At 46.2% G+C, this 27,266-nt stretch overlaps 3 protein-coding genes across 5 annotated transcripts; 1 reads left to right on the forward strand and 2 right to left on the reverse strand.

Moving 5' to 3' along the window:
* The first annotated feature begins 7,821 nt into the window (after nt 1-7,821).
* Nucleotides 7,822-9,811, forward strand: LOC105702656 (broad-complex core protein isoforms 1/2/3/4/5). Its single transcript, XM_012430379.1, has 2 exons — nt 7,822-8,800; nt 8,984-9,811. Exons 1-2 carry the CDS (start codon nt 7,822-7,824, stop codon nt 9,568-9,570), a joined length of 1,566 nt encoding a protein of 521 aa, XP_012285802.1. The 3' UTR covers nt 9,571-9,811.
* Nucleotides 9,812-15,755: 5,944 nt separating this feature from the next.
* Nucleotides 15,756-19,568, reverse strand: LOC105703331 (cyclin-A2). The gene is made up of 6 exons (XM_012431655.2): nt 18,603-19,568; nt 17,889-18,395; nt 17,575-17,798; nt 17,266-17,470; nt 16,930-17,177; nt 15,756-16,734 (listed from the first exon to the last, which is right to left on the reverse strand). The coding sequence occupies exons 1-6, from the start codon at nt 18,744-18,746 to the stop codon at nt 16,656-16,658; spliced, it is 1,407 nt and encodes a 468-aa protein (XP_012287078.1). The 5' UTR covers nt 18,747-19,568; the 3' UTR covers nt 15,756-16,655.
* A 98-nt stretch (nt 19,569-19,666) lies between these two features.
* Nucleotides 19,667-27,103, reverse strand: LOC105703315 (E3 ubiquitin-protein ligase TRIM33). 3 transcript variants are annotated; one of them, XM_012431634.2, is made up of 13 exons: nt 26,650-27,103; nt 26,075-26,295; nt 25,602-25,882; nt 25,401-25,511; nt 25,115-25,309; nt 24,915-25,027; nt 24,149-24,773; nt 23,703-24,081; nt 23,238-23,478; nt 22,834-22,990; nt 22,401-22,584; nt 22,120-22,272; nt 19,667-21,906 (listed from the first exon to the last, which is right to left on the reverse strand). In XM_012431634.2, exons 1-13 carry the CDS (start codon nt 26,975-26,977, stop codon nt 21,733-21,735), a joined length of 3,162 nt encoding a protein of 1,053 aa, XP_012287057.1. In that variant the 5' UTR covers nt 26,978-27,103; the 3' UTR covers nt 19,667-21,732. The 3 variants fall into 3 exon arrangements, with proteins under 3 accessions (XP_012287057.1, XP_012287065.1, XP_012287048.1); XM_012431642.2 differs by having other exon boundaries at nt 22,834-22,957; nt 26,075-26,298; XM_012431625.2 differs by having other exon boundaries at nt 26,075-26,298.
* Between the last annotated feature and the right edge of the window lie 163 nt (nt 27,104-27,266).

Consider the following 27,266-nt stretch of genomic DNA (forward strand, 5'->3'; position numbering starts at 1 on the left):
ATGGGATTAAAACGCAAACCGTGTCTTTTTCTTTTTTTTCTTTTCTTTTTCCGCACATCTGCATTGTCTTAGTAAACCAGGTGTCGTACATTAAGTAGACTGTTTAATGTGGTTTTAAAATAGAACTTATGGCGGTAGTGCTTGTTTAGTTTGTACATATGAAAGGGAATAGGTACTCGCAAGGTTCTTACAATGAATCACATCAATATAAAACGGAATGTTTTAAAATCGTCAATAGGAATTCGCCCCCTTAAAAAAGCGTCTCGTAGTCCGCGTTATCAACCGAAAAGGCAGTCGAGAGGATCCTAGTTCGCGAGATCGGTGGTGCTAGGCGGGGGCGAGGGGCTGGGGGGAGGTACGAGAAAAAAAAAGAAGGAGAAAAGGAAAAAAGAAAATGTTCGTGGGAAGACCCGCATCGGCCATCCGGCTTGGAGAGGGAATTTTCGGAGGGCGCAACGGGACAAAGATTCACCTTGCCACCGTGGCATTCCTCCTCTCTGCGTCTCTCCTAGACGTCCACCGACACACGCGGCGCGTCTATTAGTGGACGCGTAGATGCGCGAGAGGACACACGTGAGCGCGCTCGCGTGAGCGCATGCACTCCCGCGTACGTATACACGTGAGCGCTCTCACTCGTCCGCCCCGAGCCCGAAAGTTCCCCACACAAGTACGCCGAAACTTACACACCGATTTACACAGGAATTCATCCGGACGCAGATAAATGCATCTCGAGGGGGAAGTCGTGGCGATTTTCCGTCGACGACTCGTACGGGCTGCCTTTTGCGTGGGCTCTCAACTTTCGAGTTTCTCCGATGTTAGGGCCTCGACACTTATTTCGTTACTTCGTTACCTTCCCGCGAATGATTACTTGTAAAAACGGGAAGGAAGACGTTTGCATTCTCACCGTGGGAAAAAAAGAAAAGTGCATTGAACCATAGAGGTATTTTGTTAAGCCTCTTATTGACTTTTCAGTAATTGTTGGAAGGAAATCGCGTTTGCGAATTTCTGGATCGCGGGGCGTTTTCAAGATGGCGGATTGGCAGGTCGTCTCCCTGTAGATATTCAATGCTTCATGGTTTCTAAGTCGAATTTCAGGGTTGTCGGAATGTACGGTTTGCCGGGAGGAATGCGGTTAGATGATAGCCTCCCAAACTCGGGGGCGTTTAAATTAGTAACCGTATTTCGTGGAAATGCAGATCGATTGGAAGGCCGCGAACCCTTTACAAGATGGCGGCGCGCTCGAGCTCCTCGAGAGTCGACGTGCCGCCTCGCGGAAAAAAATTCACGTTCCTTTCGTTGAGCGACAGAGGGGGTCCGTTGCGTCATTTGTGGCTTCTCTCTACCTGGAAGCATCTAATTATCGGTATATTTCCTATGTCGGGGGGCGCCTGAATTTCCTATTACTATCTAAAAACCACAGATTGGCCGAGGCGAGCCGGATTCAAAATGGCGGCGCGCGCGGCCGTATCGAGCGACCCGCTCGCCACTTCGGGATAGGGTTTACGCGCTTTCGATACGCGTCCGTAATCTATGCGCGCGGCCATGTTTGCGGCGGGTATCTTCCGCGTATCGCGCCATGGATAAGGCGGTTTGTAGACGGATAAACGAGACGAGGCTCCTACGTGGCGGTCGCCGCCGCCATTTCGCGATCCTCCGCGCTAGGTATCTCCCCGGGCATCGGATTTCAAGAAGGCGCACCCTGCGTCCCTCGAACCACATGTGACGCCAACAGAAGGCGAGGATCACGGACGATAAACCTAACCAATACCAGCGAGTACGATGCCGATGCCATCGTCACGACTATGGTCACTAACACCGCCATCGGCGGGCGCGCTCGAGCGAAGAAGGGCGTGGTGGCGATTTTCCTCAACGAGCCGACGTTTCCCACTTGGCAACCCAGAAGACCCCTTAAAACGCTCTCCAGAGGCATTCATTTCGACGATCTACACATTTTGACTGTCCGTACCTTTACTATATGTATATATACACGTGTACATATTAATTTATAGTAGCGTCAAGGGCATCCGAAAGGCCAATCGTTCATGAAACTTTTCTAATTAACTGGGTGTACCAAATCGCTTAAAACTTCATTACGTGAATATCAAAGCTCTTACGTAGGTTCTGATACTCATGAGATTTCATTTTATAATAAAAAAATGTCAAAAATATTTATAGACATTTTTTTACTTTGAAATTTCATGGGGGTCAGGTTCTTCCTAATGACCGCCATATTAACGTCGTATTGTAAATCGTTTATAATAGCGCGAAGGATTTTAAGCGAGTCGAGGAAAAAAAAACTCGTAGAATCCTGCGTTGTAAAAATCGGCATGTATACCCGGTGCGAGGCATCGAGGAGCTAGAAAAGCAAGGCAATGGAACGCATCCAAGGTCGTTCTAAGGGTGGCTGGCCTACGAGTTTCCACCACTCCCTCCCGCGCAGAGTGCACGGACCGAGAAAGGCGCAACGCGCGCCGGCCAATCAGAGGCCTCCGGGAGGGGAGCGGATTCGTGCACCGCTATGAGACGTAGCGCGCATGTGTGAGTCGCGGCGCGCGTCCGTGAGCCGCGGCCCGCATGTGTATCGCGGCACGCGTCCGTGAGCCGCGGCTCGCATGTGTGAGTCGCGGCGCGCCCACATGGTCGCGCAGCTAGTTCGCCGTGTCTGTGTGCGCCGCGGTGCGGGCGCGTCGTGAGTCTACATGCGCGCTGCGTCTATGCGCATGCACGCGTGGAAAACTGGGTATGCGCTTGGCCTTGAGCCTCGAAGAGTCCGTCCTAGCTACGGAGCATCGACCTAAATCTCTGCCTTTACGCCGATCGGTTTTATTATCGCATCCTAGACGAAAGCCATGCGATTCGACTTTCTTAAGGTAATACGAAAGGGTCATTATATATACGTTTTTATATATTCTTTTATTTTGTCATTATATATATATTTTTTTTGTTTTGTTTCGGCGGGGTTTGAGATGGGCATATCACTGCACAAGTGAGGATGCTAGAGGGCACGTATTTCGGCATTGTTGGGTGATTTATGGGGTGCTGTAAACTCGAAAGGACATGATTTAATTATCTGGGATTAGGTTTTCGGGCAGGGAAAGTCGTACGGAATACGAAGGTGTTCTCTGTTGCAGAAAGAAGTGCGGCCGAGGAGGCAAGATGGCGGCTTCGAGGGAAGGAGTTCCACCCTCCTGCGGAGGCGATAAACCCTGGCCTATTTTCTCTCCCTGGCCCTAGAACAAAGTAAAATCAGGCTCCGCGGTTTCGGCCAAGGCTAAGAATTGGAAAGCCAGGCAAGACGGTCCACCCCTCTGCTCCCAAGAGCCGTGACTTCGCTCGACTCCGCTTTTTCGGGGCCATCGGCTGCCATTGGCCACCTAGAACGGCTCTGGCGACGCAACCTAACCTAACCAACGAGAATCGGAGTGAGAGAGAGAGCGAGCCGGGCCCAGGCTTGGATTCCAGCTGGACGTCGGACCCCAGGATTTTCTCTCGGGTCCCAACAATTCCGAAAACCTCTCAACCTCACTTTATCATCCCCGAGAGATCGGCTGACCCTCGACTCCGTAATAACCCTTTTTCCCGGTTCGGTTAAAACGGTCGAAAACTCGAAACCCTCGCCAGAGAATCCTCCGAGTTACATCTCGAGATTGACCGTGAGCCACGGGAGTGCAGGACCTAGCCTAACCTCCAAAACCCAGAGAAAAGGGCAGCCACTCGCCTCGGCCCCGAATTCCATCAGGCTCCAGAGTCGATGATCTTCCCCGAGGGGTGCGCGACGCGGCGACCCGCCATCTACCCCTCGCCTTACTCCATGGACCTTGGGCGAACTTCCCCGCCAAGGAGGGGCCAGTTCGCAGGAAAGCTGTAACGAATAATCCTGGAAATCGAGGTACCGCCACGAGGTGAAATTTTTCGCGACTCGAAGTTTCACCATGCGGCGAAACTCTTCACCACCCGAAGTTTCACCATATAGCGAAACTTTTCCCGACTCGAAGTTTCACCATATAGCGAAACTTTTCCCGAATCAAAGTTTCACCTTATAGCGAAACTTTTCCCGAATCGAAGTTTCACCTTATGGCGAAACATATTTTGACGATTCGAGGCTTCGATCTACCCTCGCGCGTAGAGCGAGGGGCATGCTGGCTCGAACGGCCCTAGACCTAGACAACGATAGTCACGGCCGCCATCTTGGTGGAGTGCGGAGGGAGAGGGGGGCAGAGGGGCCCGCGTTTTCGGTTTCGTCCAACCTCCTTTCAGAATTCGTGCGGGTGTGGCGTGCAGCCGCGCGCGGTGCAGTTTCCCGGGGTGGGGGTTCCCGTGCGTGGAAAAGAGTGTGGAACTTCGGCGGCCGTCTCGCCCTCGCCGACCGGTCGGCCGAGTTTTCCCGGGCAGGGTCCTACCGCGGCCGAGCAGCCCGCAGCCCTTCAGTCTTTAAACGCCGCCTTCGCGCGAGCGTCGCCTTCGCTGAAATCCACTCGCGCCGAGCGGACTACTCCCGGCCCACCCCCACCCCCGGTACACGTGACCGAGCCGAGCGTCCCCGAGGGTTGCCGAAGTCAACCGAACGACCACCGCGGACTCCGCGGAGACGATGACGCTCCTCTCCGGATCCCTATCTTGAACGTCCCGAGTTCCTGGCCTTCCTCGACTTCCCGAGGGCATTTTATACATGGAGACGAGCCTGCCCTAGGCACCCGAGACTCTTTCACCGTCCCCTAACCTCCCGGGGAGATCTGCGGCGCAGCTTTCAAGTAAGTCCACCCAAATCCCGGCCGATGTAAACGCCGGAGTTCCAGTTTTATTTTTTTTCTCTTTCCCCCTGCACTGTTCAAAGTTGCGCTTTTAAGGTTATTATATGTACAAATTTGCGTTAAGGTTAAGGTGATACGAAAGGGTCGTTCCATTGGGCTGGCAACCAAGTGACTGCGGACTTTTTAATATAATACCATCTGTCGAGGAATCCGCAATTTAGTTGCCAAACCAATATATACATGAAACGTTTTGATATTATCTTGTAATATCTTTTGACGACGTACGGTGATGTAAGGAAGTTCCGTTGAAAAAAAAAAGAAAAAAAATTGTTCGTTATCGAGTTCGCGTCGGAATATCTCTCGTAATTTTCTAACGTTCCTCGAACGAAGGAGGGGAAACCGCAGATGTCGCGATCGAGGCACGTGGAAAACGCAGAAGGGCTTCGACTCACCGAATCCGTGAGTCACTGCGCGATCGAGCGAATAAGGCGGAAGTGGCGACAACCGGCACTTCCGGCCGATCCCGAGGAACCGCGGTCTACGTATATTTTTCCCCCGAAATTTCACGGATTTTGTAGGAAAGGCAAGAAAAGGACAAAAAAGAATACCGCAATTCGTTAAGTGGCGGGGGAACGTTTAAACATTCGTATACGATATCGGTAATTATCGAAACGTTTCTAGTATTCCCATTCATTTCGTTTCACATTCGCCATTTTGAACGGATATCCTTATCGACGTACCGAATAGCGAGGCGATTAGGATTAGGGATTACGACAGTCACCGAAACTACTTTGCGAGTTGTAATTTGACGGCTCCTTCCTGGAATCCGTCGAAACCTCGAATTCGAAGCAAATTAAGACTCCCGGACCCACGGTTGGGTAATTAGACAACTAATTCTTGAGGAATTTGCCGACTCGATATACCAGGCCGAAGGTACGCAGGGTTAATAGACAAGCATTTTTCTGCCGACTACTTAGAAAGGTAACATTTTTTTTAACGGTAAATCATTAGGGTAGAATAACGAGGAAACGATTATTTAAATCATTACGCGTATATATTTTCATTTGCAAACGGTCCGCCATTTTGTTTCGTATTTCCGAAAGTCGTAGGTAATAATAACGAGAAAAGGATTATTTAAATCATTACTCGTATATATTTTCATTTGCAAACGGTCCGCCATTTTGTTTTGTATTTCGCGAAGTAGTAGGGTATAAAAGCGAGGAATGATTTATTTAAATCATGCGCGTAAGTACGCTCGTTTGCGAACGGGTCCGCCATTTTGTTTCGTATACCGCGAAGCCGAGGAAGACGTAGGCAATAAAAACGAGGAGAAGCGGCGACCGTGACTGACTGCCGATTCGGGGTTATGGCGATTAGGGAGCGCGCTACTTTTTCTCCGCCATAATGTGGGAAACTATTCCCCGAGGCTGGCGTTGGTTATTTTTAATCGGGACGGAGGAATCGCCCGCGGCATCGCTTTTCCAATATGGCGAATCCGTCTCCCCTCGACGACGCTCCTCGAATTTCGACCACCTAAACCGTCGATTTTACAACGCTAGAAATGACTAGAAAATAGACAAGCGATGTTAAATTTGCATGAAATTCCCCTCGTGAAAGGTGTTGCTTGCGGGTACTCGTTTGAAACTGTAAATCATCTGGATGGGTTGCCATCCTTTAGTCTGGTAGCCATCTTGTTTTTTCGGGCGTTTTTATTAGCTGGGAGCGGAGTTGTTTATTTGCTCCCGGCTCGTGCCCGTGTCAAGTTGTTTTCTTCTCGTCGCCGTTGTATGCGCTAAGAGGCAGGTTCCTGACGTAAGCCGAAAGGTTCTCTACCCGATTGCGTGGCGATTACGTATTCGGAATGCGCCGGTTCCTGTTTATCGTTTCCTACGTGGCCCTCCACCGTTCGTCCTTCGCGAAGGATGAAAATTCTCGCAAACGTTTGAATACCATTTATTTGTAGATACAAAATACGGGGAGGGTGAAAATTTTCGCAAACTTTTGAGGAACATTTTTTTGTAGGTCCTTTGGTTGGGGAAAATTGAGGTTAGGGGTCGAAAGGACGTAGAAGGCGCGATAAAGCGGGGAGGTTATGTTGCTCCGGAAAATGCAGATATTTATGTTTGTATCGATCTTTCGGGGGCCGAGGTGGCCTTGCCCGAGTGAACCGTGACTGCCGTCTTCCTTTTCTGCGCAGTAAACGCGGAATATAATGGGAATGCGCACGTGTTCCCCCCGAGGAGTAGTGGGAGTATTTGGGAAGCATTCTTCCCGATAAACTTGCCCTTTAAACTCTGCCAATCTATGAGTCCTCCGAAAAACATCCGAAATAGTTGGCCAGATCGCAACTTGATTTCCTGGTATAAAAGAATTTCTTCACCTATTTAATTAATTTATTTTACATTTTACCAAATAATATTAGTCTTTTTTTTTTTCATGAAATGGCGTATACATTTTAACGTCCACCTTTAACAGGGCAGGTTTAACGGGGTAATATCAGGGAAAAGAGAATGGAGGGATCGCGTAGTTTTTATTCCTTTGAAGAGGTTAATCCGGTTAGGTAATTTTCTTTTTTTTTGGATTTTCAACTTTCTCCGGGTAAAAACGACTAGGCGTTGTCTTTTGTTTCGAGGGCCAGTTATCGTTCGGGATTGTCCCGCGAATACGGTGAGCGTGTCGAATCCGTCCCTGGGCTGACAATGGGGTCCCATAATGGTACCCTTACCCTTATCCATCCCCTGCTGGTCAATTACCCCTCTGGCCGGTTTCCGCCTTTGGAAAGCTATTCCCACCCCAAAGCCGATTTCACCTGCAGCTTTTTCTTCCCCTACCCGCGATATTGCGCGAGGAGTTTTCCAACCCTCGGTGGATTTTTCCTGATTTAGACGAGGACTTATCCATATGATTCCATGATCTATTAATATGATTAATATGATTCCATGACCTATCCATATAATTTCATGATCTATCAATATCATTCCATAACCTATCCCTACGATTTCATGACCTATCAATATCATTCCATAACCTATCCATATAATTCCAGATTAAAGCGAAGACACCCCTCACGATGTGCACCGCGTCGCAGCAGTACTGCCTCCGGTGGAACAACCACCGGTCGAACCTGCTGACGGTGTTCGACGAGCTGCTGGAGAACGAGGCCTTCACGGACGTGACCCTAGCCGTGGACGGGGGTTCCTCGGTGAAGTGCCACAAGATGGTCCTGGCAGCCTGCTCCTCGTACTTCCAGGCCCTCTTCATCGACCTGCCCTGCAAACACCCGATAGTGGTCCTCAAGGACGTCAAGTACTCGGAGATCAAGGCGATCCTGGAGTACATGTACCGAGGAGAGGTGAACGTCGCCCAGGAGCAGCTAGGAGGCCTCCTGAAGGTGGCGGAGGTCCTGAAGGTGAAGGGCCTGGTGGAGGAGAACGGGTCCCAGGGTAGACGAGAGGAAGCCGAGCCGTCCAGGTCGCCGCCACCGGCCATCAGCACCAGCACCAACCCCGGAGCCGTCCACAGCAGTGGGCAGATATCTCCTCCGCACTCCACCGTCAGCCCGTACGGTCTTTATGGGAAGTCCTCCATGGACAGGACCCCGGCCAGGATGTCTCTCCCGATGTGGGCCCTCCCAGGACTCCCTCATCTCCCGCAACACGCTAACCCCGAGCCCCAGGTCCAGCCTCGACACCCCCAACACCCCGGGGCCGTCCTGGCTGGGTCTTACGACGAGAATATCGAAACCACGCCGCCGAAACGAAGGAAATACCAGAACCAGCTCGTCAACCGGGACACTCCTATCCTCAGGACCGTCTTAGGCCAGGGCCACGCCGATAGCTCCCAGGGGGCTCCTGGGATTCACCACGAGGGACACGAGACTCAGTTCAGACCTAGCAGCAACGGATCGGATAACGACAACGACAGGAGGAACAGCGCCGAATTAATCCACGGAGAGGCTCTTCATAGTCCTTACACGGACGTCTCCATGATGGACGAGGACGAGAAACGCGCGTCCTCGCCCCAGTCCTATCCTGGGGACACCAAGTCGGGTGAGGACTCCACCAGGTTGACTATCTTCGAATCGAAGGGGCCATCTGCCCGGATAAAAGATATATTCATTTCTTAATCGTTGATAAAATTCATTATTTCACTAATGAAGTTTGATCAAATATCTTCCTGCTAGGATGTAATTACCTTTTTGTGTCGACTTAAGGCGGAAATCCGTGTTCCAGGTATCGCCAACTACGTGCCCGTGCACAAGCCCGAGTGGAAGCGGTACAAGCAGTATACAAGGAACGACATCATGTCGGCCATCGAGGCGGTGCGGTCCGGGATGAGTGCCTTGCAAGCTGCCAGGAAGTACGGGGTACCCTCGCGCACCCTCTACGACAAGGTAAAAAAATTAGGCATCACGACTTCCCGTCCCTTCAAGCGCGGCTCCAACGGCAGCGGGGCTTGCTTCCCCTATGGGATCGGCGGGAACGCTAACGGCAGCATCTACGGGAGCGGAGGAGGCCTCTCGGAGGGGGAGAGCGAGAACAACGCGAGCCTCCTGGCAGAGAACACGAGTTATCCGAAAACCAGGCCCGACCCTGGAGACAGAGAGGCTCTGGACATGGCTAGACGAAGTCCCAGTCCATCCGTCCTCCCCTTGGCGAAGCAACAGGCCAACCTGGCCAACCTGGCCAACCTCGCGAACGAGGACCAGGTAGAGGACCTCTCCGTCTCCAGGAAGACGGACGTCAGGGTCATCGTGCCTCCGATGTCGATCGTCAAGGAGGAGATCCACGACCCCACGGACAACGTCGGCCTCAACTGAGCTGGACCTCGGGAATTCCGGATCCGAGTCGACATTTTTTAACGAAACTTCCGGGCCTCTATCGCGTCGCCTTAAGGTTTGCGATTAGAGCTTTTAAGGAGTATCAGAATGCCTATCGCGTCGCCTTAAGGATTGCATTTAGAATTTTCAAGGAGTATCAAAATGTCTATCGCGTCGCCTTAAGGTTTGCATTTAGAATTTTCAAGGAGTATCAAAATGTCGACTCGAGATTCCCTTATCGTTATCAGCCTCGCCCTGTTTTCTCATTGACACGACGTTGACTCCTGGATGTATGTCAAGGCGGTCGGAATTAAGGGTCTAACCCTTTGAGCGCCATGGACCCATTAGTGCGTCCGACGTTTGGTTCAGTTTGGCTTGCCCGGGCTGAGGAAATTCGCCCATACGGCAAAAGGGCTACCGCTCAAAGGGTTAACGTGCGCATCCCTTAAGGGAGAGCACCCGACTGTCCACTTCGCCTTAATGGAGAGGTACACCTCAGGGATTAATTCTTAAGCCGGTTTAAACCCAACAGTCGCATTGTGCGACCACTTCGACGTAATGCAATTCGAAGTAACTCGAACATAATGTTCCGACACTGTTAAAAAAGACGGGGGAAGCCGCCCAGAGTTTGAACACTCCGAGTGCATTATTTTCTCCCATAAGACTGACTCGGCGTCGATTACTCTAAGAGACTGAACATTACTTACGCGTACCAAAACTGTTAGCAATAGCATTGTTCCATGGAGTTGTCAATGGTCTAAGAGTAACGAGAGTTAGGGAGTGATTTGTGTTCAGGAAAAAAAAAAAAAATATATAGGTAGAATGTAGAATTTCATATCACCTTAATGTCGTTTCTTCTCAGGGTACTTCCGTCCGCATTGCGCAAATACCTCTTAAAGTCATTACACTCTTTCCTGGGTCTCTTTACCCTTAGCCATTGTCTCCGTTATCTATACCATACTCAGGTTACAAAGACTGCATAAATACTAACCAGATATATTTATAGAGGGGTAATGATATCGCGTGAGATATCGTACCCATTTTGGATGGTTATCATCCAACTATCACCATGAGTACAACGCAATTCACTGATTAATTGTTCAATAGGGTTGCCAAAGTTACCTCCGTTATCCATATCATACTCAGGTTGCAAAGACTGGATAAAGAAATAGCAAGATATATTTATATACACTAATACCTAATCATATATACCTGGTGGGTGTAGCATGATAAGTAACAATTGTTCCGTAACCACTTCCAGGTATTAACAATAGGTCCCTGTAATATACAACGCAGAAAAATATTTCGTTGGATCGATAACAATTATTATCAGTTTAATCATGGAACATGGTTACCGTATGAACAACCGAATTTACATGATTAAATCCTTCGGTTAATCATTTTTACTCGGGTCATTAACATGAAATAATTAATTTGGTCCGCTTATACAAATTATTACGTATATTTGTACATTTATTAATTTTTTATCTTTTCCATTTTACGTTTTTCTATATGAAACGCGTTATATGGACAAGTGTATGTAAATATCCATTGATTTTTATCAATGTTGGTTTTTTTTATATCGGTTACATTAATTTCCATCGGTTTTTATCAGCGATCGAAACAAATTAAAATTCGGCTCGATCGACCGAAACATTTTTTTTTAGATTAATTAAATGCAGTTAAGCGATTTTGTTAAGTGAACCAAATTAGTTTTCTTCGTGTACATATCCTATTCTCCGTTTTTAAACAACGAGTACCTCAGGAGTCGTTCGCATGTCAGATCCGATTTTTTTTTTTAATTAATTAAACGTTCGGAGAAATGAAAAAGGGCGCCATTTTGAGATTGAATGTTTTTCCGCGTTGCGGCATTTTTGGACCGGTGAGCGTATCGACACTTATTGTTTAAAGATTATATATATACATATATACATACATATATATATGAAACATTGTGATTCGACAATTAATTTGCAATCGATTAACACGTTCTAGGACTGTAAGCGAGAAAGAGAGGCGAAGAGTTGCCTTAATACAAGAGGGAAAAGGACGGCACTACATCGAGAAAAATAATTGGTTCAATTGATAACGATATTTGTTTAACCATAGATTATGGTTATTATACGGCCAACTAAACTAAATCCTTTGATTAATAATTTTTGACGTATATTAAAGTAACTTATGTGCATCCGAGATATTTTATAAAATTATTAAAATTAGCAAAACCAATCGTAGATTTAAACTAAACCACTTTAGTCGATCTATGCGAACGAGTTTAGTCGAGTGAATTAAAACTCGTGAAGAACCAATCTCCCGAAATGAACCAATTTTATTTTTCTTCGTGTAGTTAGCGAGGCATTATTGTATATTATTATATTACCATTAAGCATATATTACTAGATAAGACATTCTCTCCTCGGAGTATTCCTAGGCGACATTAAATGCTCCGCCGCGGGACAGGATTATTATTCTTTTTTTTTTACCATTTATTATTAACTTTTTTTTTTCTCCCCATTTTCTCTTTTCTTTATTATTAACACCGTACGCCGATCGATTTCGTTGACGACTGATATATCGCTGTTAATTTGTTGTAAACTTAAGGATAGACTATCGGTGACAGAACATGGCCCTGGGATACAGATGCAATATTGCTCACAATACATATCCTGATATATAGACTATATCGTTATAGGATCGATGTCTACCTCATTGTACGACGAGCCAGCTGAGTTCGATATATCGATATATAAGACTGAAAGACCGATTAAGCACAATGCCTACTGGACAGTCCTCTTGCTTTTGTTTAAACATTTTTTTTTTTATATATATACAAACAACCGTTCGGGTTTCCTAGAGATGAGATGATAGATCTATATATGCAGATACATATTATATAAATTATATAAATATTATATATAGATAGATAGATATATATATATATATATTACTGTATTACAGGCTAGTATTGATTTTTTTATTACATCTATGTAGGGCCTATTATTACTGTATACACAGTATAGATTAAAATAGTTGCCTTATCGGAGCCGTCCAACGGCTCGATCGAGATATCTTCGTTTTTATGGGAATTTTTCTTTTGGGGAAAAAAAGGAAAAAGGAAGATTCGGGATGATTACCCATGTGGGGATAAATGTATTTCGAAAGTGTACGTGGTAATGTACTTTTGAAATGTATTTGTTTACATGGCGGGACGGTCCCTCGGATTTTTTTTAACCTCCGGGAAATACCGGGCGAATCTGCGATAATGAATGATAAGAGATATAGGGAGATTCTACGGGGTTTTTTGGGGTGCCCTTTCGGGCGAACTTTGACACCGTAGGAGCTTCCCGAAAGAGAAACTCGTACGAGTTGTTCGATAAGTCGAATATATTCCGACTCGTCCTTTTTACGGAGTTACCTGCGGATACAGTTTTTATTGTTGCCTCTGTTTATTCGTTGGAATTACTTTTCTTCTTTTTTCCTTTACCGGGAGTTTTACAAGACTGCGACTCACCGATGCCTTTAACGATATGGCGAAGAATGGATCTGTCGAATTTGTAACGCCCGATATGCGGATATTAATCATGCGATCTTGCGAGCCGCACAGTTAATGGCGTATTGTAATGATGATAGATGGGTCTTATTATGAATAATGAATACCGCAACGACTTCCTAAATGATCTAAGAATGTTATCATAATATTATACCGATAACTCGATATATGGGAATACGTCGCTGGTGTTCTCAAGGCGTCCGCCATCTTTGATTCTTCTGCGGAAGTGGCCCAGCCATTTCGCTCGATCGAACTCTTGTGAACGTTGCGTACTATCGTCGGGGTTGTTTATGACGAAAGAGTCTAGATCAGTGGCGGACTGATTGTCTTCACCTATAGATTAGGGCTACTCGTTAGGTTTAAGTCGGCAGAGATCGTGAAAAAGAAATTAAACGCGCGTGGAAGGACGAAGGGGCCTCTCGCGATTCAAGATGGCGGCGGCCGACGCGCAGAGGACTCGCGATCCGGTGAAGCAATCGGTCATAAAAGAGTAAGGAATAACGACGAAAGGCGACGAAGAATCGAACTAGGACCTCCTTTCACTAATTGTACATTTACACGTAGCCCTTAAGATCGTACTCGTAGGATAATTATGCGTTAAATAATGAACGCGACGGCCGCGCGGTATACCTTACTTAACTCATGTACCGAAGGTTTTAATTATAATGTAGGATAAGGAGACTCAACGCGAAACATTTCCTAACGACTTTTATTACCCGAAATGGTTTTAATTTTGCAATCAAGGCTGCGATAATTTTTTATTGCGAACTCTCATCGAGCAGGCTCTTGTAGGCCTTGGTGGGGACGATTTCGATACATGGCGTTCTATCTCCTTATCCTAATTCGTGGTTTTATTATGTGGTCGGTAGACTTTCCTTTGTCTTTTCGGAATGTACAGAGACGAGGTTTGGGAATTCTCGTTGAACCTTGGATATTGTGTCGGGTTCTTTTGAGGCCCTGGTCCCTCGATTACGTCCAGATAAATCGTGCTGCCTTAACGACTGCTGTTGTATTAATTCTAAGACTGATATTTCGATTATGTTAGGATGTAACTATGGAAGTTATTCGTACACACTTTGTAGGACCTATACACACATGTACGCGAGCGCACGAAGAGGAGTACACCACTTTCCACGCATGGGGCACTAAATGTTTTCCACTTTGTGGATGCGTGTTATATCGATATTATGTGCAAGTTTGTTATTTAAATATATTATCGAGAAAAGCAGTCGCCCTTGCCTTTGGATTTCCCGATTTATTTGCAGGTCTCGATTGTAACGAGAAAAGGTGGACGTTCACGTGTGTACTATAAATTGGATATTTTCAATTCTATCGTTATCTAAATACAATTGATGTTGCGAAAGATGTGTGGCTTGTAATTTCAAGGAATTCCCAAGGTGTGGAAGAGGGAATCCTTGCCCTGGATTCGACATCGAGCCCCAGGAGGTGGCCGGATACTCTTCGAGGTCTCCAGCTGAAGAAACGAGAGAAGAAGAAGCTGACAAGACTGGACTATTTGTTAATACCCTTTTAAACGGGCTCCAGGACTTATATACTTTCGCTACTTGTATAATAAACTGTAAAACAATTATTGTAATAAAGGAAGTTATGGAATAATAAGTAATGAGTACGTTTAATTAGACGAGCGTGTCTAGCGAACCCTCTAATCGCCTATTCCTGATCCTTTAAGATCACTCGTAGACCTAAGTTAATGTTAATCTTCTTGCGGTGCGAGATACCTCCTCGGTTGTCCTATGTTCCTGATACAAATCGAAATTTTCAACCCCNCTCCTAATCGAGTGCCCAGAATCATATGAAACATTAGCACGTGATAGTGGAGGCTCTAGGGAATAACGCAACGCTAGTGAAATATTATTTTTTACCAAAAGAAAAGAAATGCTATCTTGGTTCTAGGCTAGACTAAATAAAAGAAATATTCCGTTTGAAAGAAGAAATTTCTTAGGGCCCTCGTAATCAGGTATTAACATTTTAAATGACTCGGTGCAAACGATTTGGAGAAAAGTTTCATGAACATTTTCAGGTTTGTATGTATCGAAGGACCCTTTCATGTCACCTTAAGGGCTGCGCATAAAATGAAGGACCCTTTCATGTCACCTTAAGGGCTGGGCACAAAATGACACCACGCTCTCTGCAATAACTTACGTTTGCATGCCAACTACCAGATCTGTGCGGAAAGAAAAGGCACTAAGAAACATAGGAAATAAATAACTGTACAAGGCATCGGAAAGTACCAGTTAGAAGTAACCAGGATCAATTTGAAGATTCTAATCGTTCCACATAAAGTCCCTGAATTGCATACACATAAACAAAGGAATAAAAATAAAGCCTAATCGTCTGTCGACTCGCCGAAAGAAATTTCCAGCTATTTTCTGAGGTGGGTCCGGTTGAAAAAAAAAAAAATAAATCGCACAGAAAATGTGGAAGGAAAAAAGAAGAAAATAATGCCTACCGCAAAAAGTACTAACAAATTCGGAATAACGTGACCTGCAGCCTCACTAGTTAATATAATTACGTAGCCCTGAAGAACGCTTGTTCGAATCACTTCCTGACTTTTTCTTCTTTGCATTTAATAACGCTCAGCCAATTTCACTTTTACTCGAGTATGCAGATCTGGTCGCTGCGAAAGACACGGTGCAATTTGGTTTAAATAATTTCGACCTCCCCGTACAACTTACACATTCGAGAAAACCTAAGTGCTGCGCAAAGACCCTGTCCTATTTAGTTTAAATAATCGTCGCGTCTTACATCCGATCTTCCCATCGGAGGTTATGTGCACAGAAATCAGCAGTGCCTTCGCACAACAATTATGTATACTTAGTACGTAACAAGTACTGACACATACGTGCGAGGCAACTGCCATTATTTCATTCTTTTCTTAGGACACAATTCCTACATGCATTCGGTATTCCTGGATTTTTAGATCCTTGGAACTAGCAATTAATTAATTAACAAAACTCAGCACTCGATTCCTCCTCGTCATCCGGTTCTCCCCACCGATCACTCGAAGCATACACGTTACACAATTTACACAAAATCTTTAAATAGACGCAAAGAAACCCTTTTTTATTCTAGGCTTTGTTTTTCTTCTTCACTGGTTCGCACAGAATGGTTAATCCCTGGTGTTAAGAAACTGTCGTTCTAATAAGTACTTTCAAAGTAGAACTCGGGCAACGAGGGAGTGCCAGACAGAGTTGTAGCTTTCCGAGGTATACGCCGACTTGTAATGACATTTATAAATTCTCATTCTCAGATCTGCATACACGAGCATGGCTGTGAACGCTTTTTCTTGCGCAAAGACATTGCTCGACCTCGAGTTGAGTAAAGTGTTAACCGTGCATGCACAAATCCGATTGCAAGATATCGGTCAGTCTTGGGCCGATCCCCTCCTAGTAGCAGTAGCAATCCTTTGGCAGCGAATGGCTCGTTCCCTGGAGGTTCGTTAGTCACCATTCGCCCTCGCGTGTATAACAGGGTCGACAAATCCAACACGGCTTCTTCGTGCCGAAGACTCTGACTAAGCACTCTCCTCGGTGTCATCCTCGCACTCCATGATCTTGGTACTGCGTGGAAGCAGCATAGACACATGGCCAAATCTAAAAGAATTTCAGAGAGAACGGTGAAACCTTCGAGGAAAAGGGAAACGAGTATCTGGATTTTAGAAATGACAGCATAAGTTGATACGAGAGGTGAAGTTTGAAACGAATCGATACACCCAGTTTGGAGAAAAGTTTCATGAACGATTGACCCCTCACATCCCCTCAATCAGTTTAATAATTGTTAAGACTCACTTGTTCTTTTTGTATTTCTCCTGTATCGCCTTCTGTGGAATGTTCGGGGCATTTGCGAACGTCCGGTTGAGGCAGGATATGCATTCCTTGAGGTCCTGCAAGCTGTATCCCGTGGACAACTCCAATTCGTGAGGCCAAGCTTCCTCGAGCAGAGTATGTCGAGCCAATGCCACGGCGGAAGCAGCGAGCAGACTCGGTGGATATTGTAGATATGGATCAGCCTCGAGTGTCGACAGTTCACACAAGTACTGAAAACAATGTAATTCAACCACATTACACAAGTTTCATTCGAGCAAAATTTCACTTAATATCAAATTAGTACAGAAAGCGACTAACCATTGCCAAATGCTGTATCTTGTCCGAAAGGTTATTACTGATGCAATAACATGTGAGGAAAGCCAACGGCGTCGGTACAGTGAGATCAAAGGACAGAACTCGCAGGATGAGGTGCTCCATTCGTAGGACCTGCTTCTTCGAGTAGGTATCATCTGTGATATATACAAATTCACCAACATCTGGGGGATAGATCTCTTCATATTTCCTGGAGAATGCAATAAAACTCGTTAATCGTCAGATTCGAAGAATTAGAATTCTGAAATTTTTCTCTCTTTGAGAATTTGAAAACTCGAATCAAAGTGCACTTACGCGGCAATAAACATTGCAGCTGTACCGACGAGTTGTAACTTTGCACGCACTACACTCATGTAGGACAAGAAACGGTCGATGTATGAAACAGCCAAGTAAAATGTTTCGCTGTGTAGCTGGTACTCTTCGGCAACTTCTACCAGCCAATCGACCAATATCGACCGCATGGAATAAGTAATATCGGGTTGTTTCTTCATGTACCCGGGTTTTGGCCTGTGTTGCGTCTGTAATCGAACCGCAATTAATGTCAGAAAGTCTGATAACATTTTTCACGTTTCTGTCAAAATAACTACCAAACCTATAATTGTACTCACCTCAGCTGTACGAAGATAATTGTAAATATCAGCCCTGTATTCGTCTACATCGAAGAAATTGATCCTAAGAGCCTTACTCGTTTCCCTTAACGCCCGGCGATCTTTCCTTGTGGATCCCGAGAAAGTAGACTTCTCTAAAGACATAGGACTTTCCTCGATGAGGGAATGAGAGAGACCTTCAAACAGCGATTCTTTAATTTCCTCATTGATATCCTTTTCCTTCGGGCTGGCACGAACCGTCGGCAGGACATTCGCCGCGACAGGCTTCGACTCCGCAGGTGGTTCCTTCCATTCCACTTTACTTGATATCTCCGTAGTTTGCTTGACAGTTACCTTGACGATTTCCTTAGATTCTCTAAGAACAACGGATGTCTCCTCTTCCAACTTATCTTCGTACACTTTAAATGCCGGTTCCTCCTTTTTATCCTCATATATTTTGAAGGGTTCAAACTGTGTCGGCAGAAACGCCTTTCCTTTTGGATACTTCTCATCCTTTCCGCAAATTTCCTGAAACCGCAAATAAATTTAATACAAACGACTAGAAGCTAAAAAGCAACAATGATATTAAAATTACTCAAATCCTTGAAAAGAAAAAATAATAACAATTTCACGTGTTCAATAATTTCACAATTTTCTCTTTCCGTTAACATGAGAAGCGAGCAAGCAAGCGAAAGGAGGCAAGGTTAAATGAAAACCAAACTTAGGTATATTTACCGGCTTGGAGTTCCTGTTCAAATTGTTGTGGAGAACTCCGAGAACCGCGCGCTTCTGTTGGAGGGGCGCGGGGAGGTTTTCCTTGGCTCGGCGCGGTTCGCCGAGGCGATTTTCCTGGTCCTCGTGTGCGCGAACAGCAGCCATGATCGAAGCGTCCGCCGAGTCGGTGAATATTTTGAACCGCTCGAGATCGCTCGGCGTGTTTACGACTTCGAGGCCTGGGCTGAAGGTGCTTACCGGGTCAGGTCGTCCAACCAGGTGGCTCGGGAGACACACGGGGTCCGTCCGTAGCCTCGGAGTCGTCAACGGTCGAGTCAAACTCGGCCTGGCATTCTCGAGGTATAATCGGTCACCTCGGGAATCAAAGGCACCGGCTCGGCTTCTCCAGGCTTCTCTCACGCCTCTTGGCTCTGCGCTGATCCGCGCTGTTCCGCCGTTCGATTTCAAACAACGTAGCCCCAACAGCTGGCGGTACGTTACGGGGCTCGAACGGGCCAATCACGAGGCCGGATTCGGCGGGAAGCCCCCTCGACCAATCGCGTCGCTCGTTTCCGTTAGACCGGCCAATCGCGTTGCCCGTTTCCCCTAGACCACCGTACCGGCCAATCGCGTGTCTAGTTACAGTGGGACTTTCGAAAAGAGCGACATGTGGCGTTGAACGAAAGTTTCTCAGCACCGGATATGGACTCGTTCAAACGGAGACGAGGTTGGGAGATTGCTCACGGGCAGGATCACGCGATCGCATCCGATGCGACCCCCGACAGAGGATGCGGACGACTAATGCACTTGCCACCTGATACTCAGTAGTAGCGCAATTCATTTCTGGTGGGGGGGTGACGTCATCGCGACGGTGGCCCCATCTAACAGTCACCGCTAGCGGCTCAAAACGCCTAAAAACGCCTCGAACGCTATAGATGCGTATATTTTAAATAAATCGCAGCGTCTCGCTCGAAAGATGAATTTTAAGAGAAATTTTTTCCCCGTCGAGCTACCGTGGTCGCCGGTGGGAGAAAAATTCACCGGCGACTGGGCGGCCCGAAAACCGGCTGAAAAAGCCATGGAGCTTTCACAGAAGCTTCGATACTTTTATTCTTTATTCATCGACCGTTAACTATATAACTAGACGGTATTTACAAAATGTTTATAAACATCGCAAGGCATTTTCAGACGTTCTTATCCGCTGAACGATTCAAAGTGAAAATCAAATTTAGTGCGAGGTTGTGCAATATGTGGTACGATGATATTAACATCGACCATTCTGCAAACGATTAACATTGTAATCAGGGGACAGTTGAATTACCACGTCGCAGTCCTCGGACGAGCATATTTTCAGATGAAACAGATGGCTTAGGAAATAACTGTCCGATAACTATTATTTAAATTCATTTCGCCCTTTGTCTGCTCTTCTTTCCCATCCAATTAACACTAAACCTACCGACGATTTCTACCCCCATTACAAATATCGTTTAAACTGATTAATTTGTCCCACCGTTGGTAGGTTTAGTGTTAAAACATCAACAGTTTCCGTCAACTAAATCTCTACTCCGGTTAATTCTATTTAAAACAAAAATAGACACATTTTCATGAACCAATAGTCACGCAACAATTGCATTCGCTAAACTGATGGCAAACGCTGTTTCTACGAAATCCTTCGTACCAATCGAATCCACAACTACAAAACAATTTGGCTCGAAATAGTCAAATAATTTCAACGGCCCACAAGGGAACAATTAAACACAAAGGGAAATAATTCACAATTGAAACCGATTCGATTTGGTCGCATCGGTTGTGATGAATTGTACAGAAATTCGATATAAAAAAATCCCTAAGAACACTCGCTCAAGGTTGCAAACCAAGTTCTCTGATAAACGAAACGACGCCACTTTCGGAAACCACGAATAAGTGGAAATGAAACGATTCCTCATCGTTTAAATATAAAATAACTGAACAGTTAAGCATCTACTCAGCGATTAGCTCTTAGCCAGGAGCAAAAAGTCTGATCCACGCAAACGCGTAATTTACTAGGAGAGCAAATCTAAGAAAATATTTATATTTATCTAAATATATGTATAAATATAACACCTCAATTTTGGATAATGTCACTTCGATGGTTCCTCAACTGCGAAGAGCCCCCTGGAGCTAATCGAGATACAGCTAACAAGCTTCTACGCTGTTTCGTCTATCCGCGCTTACTACGTACATACACGTAATGTTACTTCTTAATCTACATCTGACAAATTAATTGTAAAAATTATGTACATCGAGCAGCTAAAACGAGAAGGAAAAAATAATCATGCACGTCCTTCCGGCATAGTTGCAAAATTTGTTCTCTAGGCGAGCAGCGAAGAATTACTACTAAGCGCGATAACAACAATTTGTCAATATTACAGCCAATGGGATAATAGATGTGCAACGGCAGGTGTGATAAAAAAGATCACGCTGCATTCTCGAGATATGTAAAGTAGCCTTTGCCGAGGACTCGCGGCGATAGAAAAATTGATTAACGGAGCATCGAGATAAAAAAACCATTAAGGGGGCATCGAGATCGTATACAAAACTAATTCCTATCGAGACTAATTCGTATACAAATTAATTCCCTCCGAGGCTAAATCAGCGCAACCCTACGTGTAACCTCGTAACGGGCTAATAAACCACATTTCGATTTAGCCATTTAATATACCGAGTAATTCACGACTCATCATCCACCTTGTACATGTAAACTCGTTGTACAAAATCAAAGATAAATGTCGTATAGGACAATGAGTCGATGAGTCGCGAATCACCCTGGACAGAGTGCATCGGTTCCTGTTATTTCCTCCACGACCTGCTGCAACGATGTCGTCTCCAATTCAATATGTACAGACAATTAACTCGACTCGGTTCCTCCGCAAGATCTGCGAATGAAAGATCTGCCGAACGTAAAAACGTGAACATCCCTCGGTGCCGTTTTTTTATAACACCCGGGACGAGCCTTTTCGAATTCGCATCGATGCGATGCCGCGGCCATCTTGAAAGTGGCGCGCTAACCAACGCGACGATGCATCGCATTATGCACAAGAATGAGAGAGAAGGGAGAGAGACTCGTCTTCTCTTGTTCCCCAAGTCCTGAGTAGTCGGGGATCGCCATTGATTAGTCGCTAATTATGCGTCGGTATTTCTGATTAGGCGGGAAGACTTCTTCGTCCTCTTCGCCCTCGGCGGCGAGGAAAGGATCGTCGTAAGCGTAATTCGGCGCCCACTTAAGGAGAAGTTTCTCGAAGAACTCCTCCAGGTTGCGGGCTTCCTGATAGACCTGCGACTCCACCTGGAGAGAGAAACGAAAAAGATTAAGACGACACGCGCCGACATTTATATTTACGTTTACGTCTGCTACGTACCATATTGAGAATTACATGAAACTAACCACTCCGTACATAGTTTCGCTCGAATGATTATAAAGGGATTGTCGGTCTGAGTTTCTTAAATATATCTAATTATAAGTTAATGAATTAATCCTAACGAGTCTGATTTTACTTACAGGATTATAAGTAAACGCGTTCTTGAACATCAGTCGGATATCGGCCATGACCTGCCTTAAATCGGTATAGTGATTAGGGTGGTCCGACTTCAGTTTGTCCCTTATCACGTCGAGAGCGATCGGCTTCTTGATTATGCGATGATACTCTACGATCTGGGAAATTAAACTACCGTCAGGTTTTGCTGAACGGGCTAGAGAAGTCTCCGAGCCAATTTCTCGCACCCTAGTTTCACACCCTCGAGTCTCTAGCACACTAGCACACTGAGATAACTACACTTCACCTCGGAGGAGACGATTTCACGAAACGGAAGGCTCTGCTCGTACTGGCAGTACAATTCCAAAACGATCCTCTGAGCGATCCTCAGTTCTCTGGCGGTCATTCCATTCGGCCTCTTTTCATTTGGAGGGTCGTCGGAGCAATCCAGAATATTCGTGCACAACATACACTGCCAAGTCTCGCTTTCGCTGAAAAAAACAGAAAAGGCCTCACTCGCGTGATAACATTTTAACTAACTCGCTTACACCCAGTTTACAGAGAACTTTCACTATAAGGTGATACGAAAGTGGTATCCGAAGGGTTTGGAGGTTAAATTTCAAAAGATTCGATACCCTCAGCAAGGGGAATTTTAATAAACGACTACTCGCTTTCAGATCGCCATAAGAAATTATTTCTTCTAGGCAAGTACTTCCTAAATAACAGCTTGATTTACTTACTGCGGAAAAGACTTCAGACTTGGAATATGGCAGTATAGATGGAACACCTTCGGGCACTTGTCGCAGCAGAGGACCGCGTCGCCACCGTCCATGCACACGGCGCACCAATCCTCGTTTGGATCATCTTTAGTCATAGATACTGTATTTTTCGCATGATCTATTGGACATATAATTCAGTTTGCGTTCTCACACGAGGTATATGCATGTAGCGACGTGCCAGAATTATCTGGAAGGGCCATGGTAAAGAACGAAAAAAGAAACCGCTAAAAAATACCCCAAAATCCTAATTGTGGTTATCCTGACCATTCTTTTCTTTTTTCATTATTTATACCGACAATGACCTCGATATCCTTATTAAGGGACCTCTCAGACGAGGAGAGGGAACGTAGATGAGATGTTTTCACCTGACGCGTTGTCTGCAAGCGAGTGAAGGGTCTCGTCTACGGAGCTGTCGACCTGGGCGGCCTCCATCTGATTCCTCTGTGCCTCTGGAATAACAACGATGCCATTGCTGTCCAGCTTCGCGATAGTGAGCATCAGGTCGTTCAGGGACTTCTGACAGAACTTGTCCAGGCTCTTCTCCGTCTCGTCCGTCTTTCCCTGGTGAGGTATGGGACTTGGAGTCTTCGGCACCGAGGAGCTCACCTGGTGGCAGAAAGTAGAATCTCGAATAAACCATACCACTCACCAAGCAGAAAAATGTCCATTTCAGGCGAAATTAATAGCGGCAATTTAAGGCGTCCCGAAAGGGTCATTCTATACATACCATAACGTCACATATATAAAACTCCTCTCCAAACTGATATACAGGATGACCCTTACGTATTATAGAGTTAAGTTAAGAATACACTTCAGTGCTCGAGACCCACCGCTTGTCCAGGAGTGGAGGCTCCCTGCGACTGGGCGGCGTTATCGCCGCCGGTGGCGCCGCCCGGCGCGAACTTTTGGGCCGCTCCAGGCTGCTGGTTCTTCAGGGTGATCTTGTACGCGTCGTTAACGGGGACCCCGAGGGGCGGTGCCGAGGCCTGCCTCGCCGAGTAGTACGGCACGCAGGGGTTTACGTTCTGCGGTATATGCCAGCGAGCGGCAGGCTGCTGCTGCACGGCGAAACCGGCGTGTTGCACCTGCTGCACCTGCTGCGCTGCAGCAAGTCCGCACTGCTGATACCTGATTGGCTGAGCGCCGCCGTTGGGAGAGTACGGATGCGCCGGCAGCGCCCTCTGCGACATGGTGCCTCCCGCGGGATACCTGCAGGAAACGTTTTTACATTAATGTAACAATAGAAAAGTTTCGTAGACGAGACCAGAAATACTACCTGTACGCCGGCGGCAGTCTATAAGGTATATGATTCGTGGTCGGCCTGAATCCCGGAGATCCCAGGAGTCCCCTGAGACTGGGAGTCTGCCCGTGCTGCTGCTCCAGGTGCTGCACCTGCTGGTGCTGCGGATGCGTCGAGGAGGTCACCTGCTGGTGGCAGCTGCCAATGGGTCGCTGGGTCAGCATCAGCGATCCCTGGAGACGATTACCGGCGAAGCTGACGTTGTAGGGGACCCGTTGCTGGTGCGGCTGCTGAGGTTGCTGCTGGTGCTGCTGTAGTTGCGGCGAAGACCGCGGCGGGGCATTGTGGCCGTAGTGCTGCACGTAGCCCGGCGGCTGCTGCTGCGTCGACTGTTGCTGCTGCTGTTGCTGCTGCTGCAGGGAGAGGTGCAGTGGCAGTTGCTGGTAGCTGGCCTGTTGCACGCTGCCCGAAGGGAGGGTCGCAGAGGGCAGGTGGAACAGAGGAATTGTCGACTCGTGGTGGGCGTTCGTCGGAACCAGAGAAGGCTTAGTCTCGGTGGACTGTTCTCCGAATCCCAGGGATGGAGTGCTGGATCCCGACGAAGGGGAGACCGATGGGTACACCCGGCCGTCCACTACGATCGCTCCGATGGACGACACCACTGAAAGTCAAATCGGAACATCACAGAAACCTGGGTCACCTGCTTTAAAAAAGCTTACCGAAAATAATACTTCTCAGTGAATGAAAGCAATGCGATATTTATGTTTTACAGCAGAATATTCAAAGTTTGTAATCTGGTTACCTTTAATCAAGTCGGAAACCTTCTCCAGCGATAGATGAATTCTCACCGGAATCTCTGGATTAGGAATATCGGCTCGCCTGCTTTTTATTCGCTGAAGGTGGCCGGTGATCGATCTGCAACATTAAAGATGTCGCATTTGTTAGTCTTCGAGTCCACTTTGAGTGATGATGTATCGATTAGATGTAGATAATATGACATACTTTTTACTGTACAGCAAGGAGACATCCAAGCCCTTGTCCAAAGCATACGTCACAAACTGGATACAGTGATCCGTAAGCTTGGACAGCTGGTCCAGCGCAACCTTCTTCTCATTCAAAGTATTTTGCTTTTGATCGCAGACTTCGTTTAACCGCATTATCAGTAGTTTCCCTCTGGTATTTATTGCATTTGTTAACCTGAAACGATGGAAGGTGTTATTATTTATCCAACCGTTAAGATGATATGAGACTCTATTAAAAGTTAATCTCAATGTTTCTCTTTACTTACTGTACAACCATCTGTGTGATGTCATGAACTAGGTTCTTCTTCTTCTCCAAAATGAGAACCTGCCGATCCTCGATGACTTTCATAGCACTTTTTAACAAAACCCTTTTGTAACTTGAAATAAATTAATTCGTTTAATGCTTCCAATCTTGTAACGACACATTGATTAATTGACATGAAATAATTCTCTTCGTTTCCACTAACCTGACTTCTTTGAGCAAAGTCGACACTGAATTGCGTGTCTCCAAAGCAATTTCATGGATGAACTTGTACTTATGGTCTCGGTGTTCGTGTAGTTGACAGTCTCTACATGTCAACGTATCGCAGGTTTGACAGAAGAGCGTGATTTGTTCGTGAGGATGAACGGTGCAGAACACATAGCCTGGTAACTTTTTACCACTTTTTTTTCCAGTTTTGCCATCGTCATCGAGCTTGTCCTTGGGCTTGATCGTGTGATCTTTAGTTATTTTTAATCGTTGGTGAGCCTGCGGTGGTAGTAAAAACATTTACTCCACTAAACAATCTGTTTCATGGTTTTGGCCACTACTTTCTTAATATTCAATTATATGGAACAATTTAAGGAGAAGGAAAACCCCCGCCAAACCATTTTTATTGTATTTTAAAACTCCCATAATGGGACCGTGTAAATAGATCCATTTCCTTAAAAATACACCTACCATGACACAATTCTCGCAAATAAACTCTTCGCACTCCACACACCAACTGGTTGCCGTGGCGTCATCATGACAACTTGTGCACTTTTGCTTCTCCTCGACTTCCTTGCTATCATCTTCGGCATTGTCCTCCTCGTCACTTAACTTTGGTAGAAATCTGTTCTCTATCATGTTCTCAACTTGACTCGTTATATTGCAAATGTCACATGTAAGGACGTTGCTCTCTACTGGAAAATACAAACAATAACAATGATGAATGCCTAAACTACTTATTGACAACAAATAACAAACAAATTAAGCTAGGCAATACTAAAAACAACCAATGCGATAGGTTACGTAACCATACAAACTTATGCACATAAAGACCATGTATCATGTGTAAGACACGTTAACACCAACTCAAAAATAGATCTTATTCTCTGATCTTCAAATCGCCCACAGATTACACGTTCACCATAACATTGGACTTCGTCGCTTCGATTTCAAAGTACTAATTCAATCCTCGTAGCAGTCCGCAACGATAACATTTATGCAATTTATCTACCCTATAAAATACTGCAGTTCTGCAGCAAACCCACCCAAAACATCCACGTCGACGGAGGCGTTGTGCTCGCTGAGCTTGTTGCAGACGCAGGCCGAGCACGCAGCGTGGAGGCACTCCAGGAGTTTCGAGTCGTCGGCGGAGGTGAGCATCTTCCCGCAGAAGACGCACTTGGTGAGACAGGAGCGCGCGTCGGCATCCTGCGTCTCGGTTGTGCACTCGATGCGCTGCTCGCCGTCTTCCTCGTTGCAGGCAGCGGTCTCCTGGCCCTGCTTGTCGGGTCGCCCAATCTGCTCCGTGGGCTCCTCCTTGACGGCCACCATCGGCGTCGCACTCGGCGAAGTTTCCTCGGATCGCTCCTCCATCGCGGCCGCTCGGCGAAACACGGAGGGCTCGCCCGAGAAATGGATATCGGTTACCGTTCTATCGCGAGGATCGAGTCGAACAGGTTATGCACCGCCATAACAGCGACTATCCGCACCGTGGAGCGGGGAACAAATGGAACAAGGAAGACGGTCGAGCGCTGGGCGCGGCCATCTTGGATTACAGATCTCCACCAATCAGAGGCCAGAACGATAACCCGCCATCTTGTTAAGAGCGTATATTTGAATCAACGAATAATTAAAAATATTTCATATCACGTTAGGAAGACAT

Source organism: Orussus abietinus, unplaced genomic scaffold (genome assembly GCF_000612105.2).
Source record: "Orussus abietinus isolate OABI.00-Male unplaced genomic scaffold, Oabi_2.0 scaffold50, whole genome shotgun sequence".
In the NCBI taxonomy this organism is placed as follows: domain Eukaryota; kingdom Metazoa; phylum Arthropoda; class Insecta; order Hymenoptera; family Orussidae; genus Orussus; species Orussus abietinus.

Excerpts from the sequence above, each read along its gene's own strand:
- LOC105702656 (XM_012430379.1), top strand. The coding sequence starts at position 7,822 with ATGTGCACCGCGTCGCAGCAGTACTGCCTCCGGTGGAACAACCACCGG. Across the intron at positions 8,801-8,983 it reads TCCTGGGGACACCAAGTCGG|GTATCGCCAACTACGTGCCC; the intron begins GTGAGGACTCCA and ends TCCGTGTTCCAG.
- LOC105703331 (XM_012431655.2), bottom strand. The coding sequence starts at position 18,746 with ATGGCTGCTGTTCGCGCACACGAGGACCAGGAAAATCGCCTCGGCGAA. Across the intron at positions 17,799-17,888 it reads ATTATCTTCGTACAGCTGAG|ACGCAACACAGGCCAAAACC; the intron begins GTGAGTACAATT and ends GTTCGATTACAG. Across the intron at positions 17,471-17,574 it reads GCTGCAATGTTTATTGCCGC|GAAATATGAAGAGATCTATC; the intron begins GTAAGTGCACTT and ends TGCATTCTCCAG.
- LOC105703315 (XM_012431625.2), bottom strand. The coding sequence starts at position 26,977 with ATGGAGGAGCGATCCGAGGAAACTTCGCCGAGTGCGACGCCGATGGTG. Across the intron at positions 25,512-25,601 it reads ACTTTGCTCAAAGAAGTCAG|TTACAAAAGGGTTTTGTTAA; the intron begins GTTAGTGGAAAC and ends ATTTATTTCAAG. Across the intron at positions 22,585-22,833 it reads AGTCTGAAGTCTTTTCCGCA|CGAAAGCGAGACTTGGCAGT; the intron begins GTAAGTAAATCA and ends TGTTTTTTTCAG.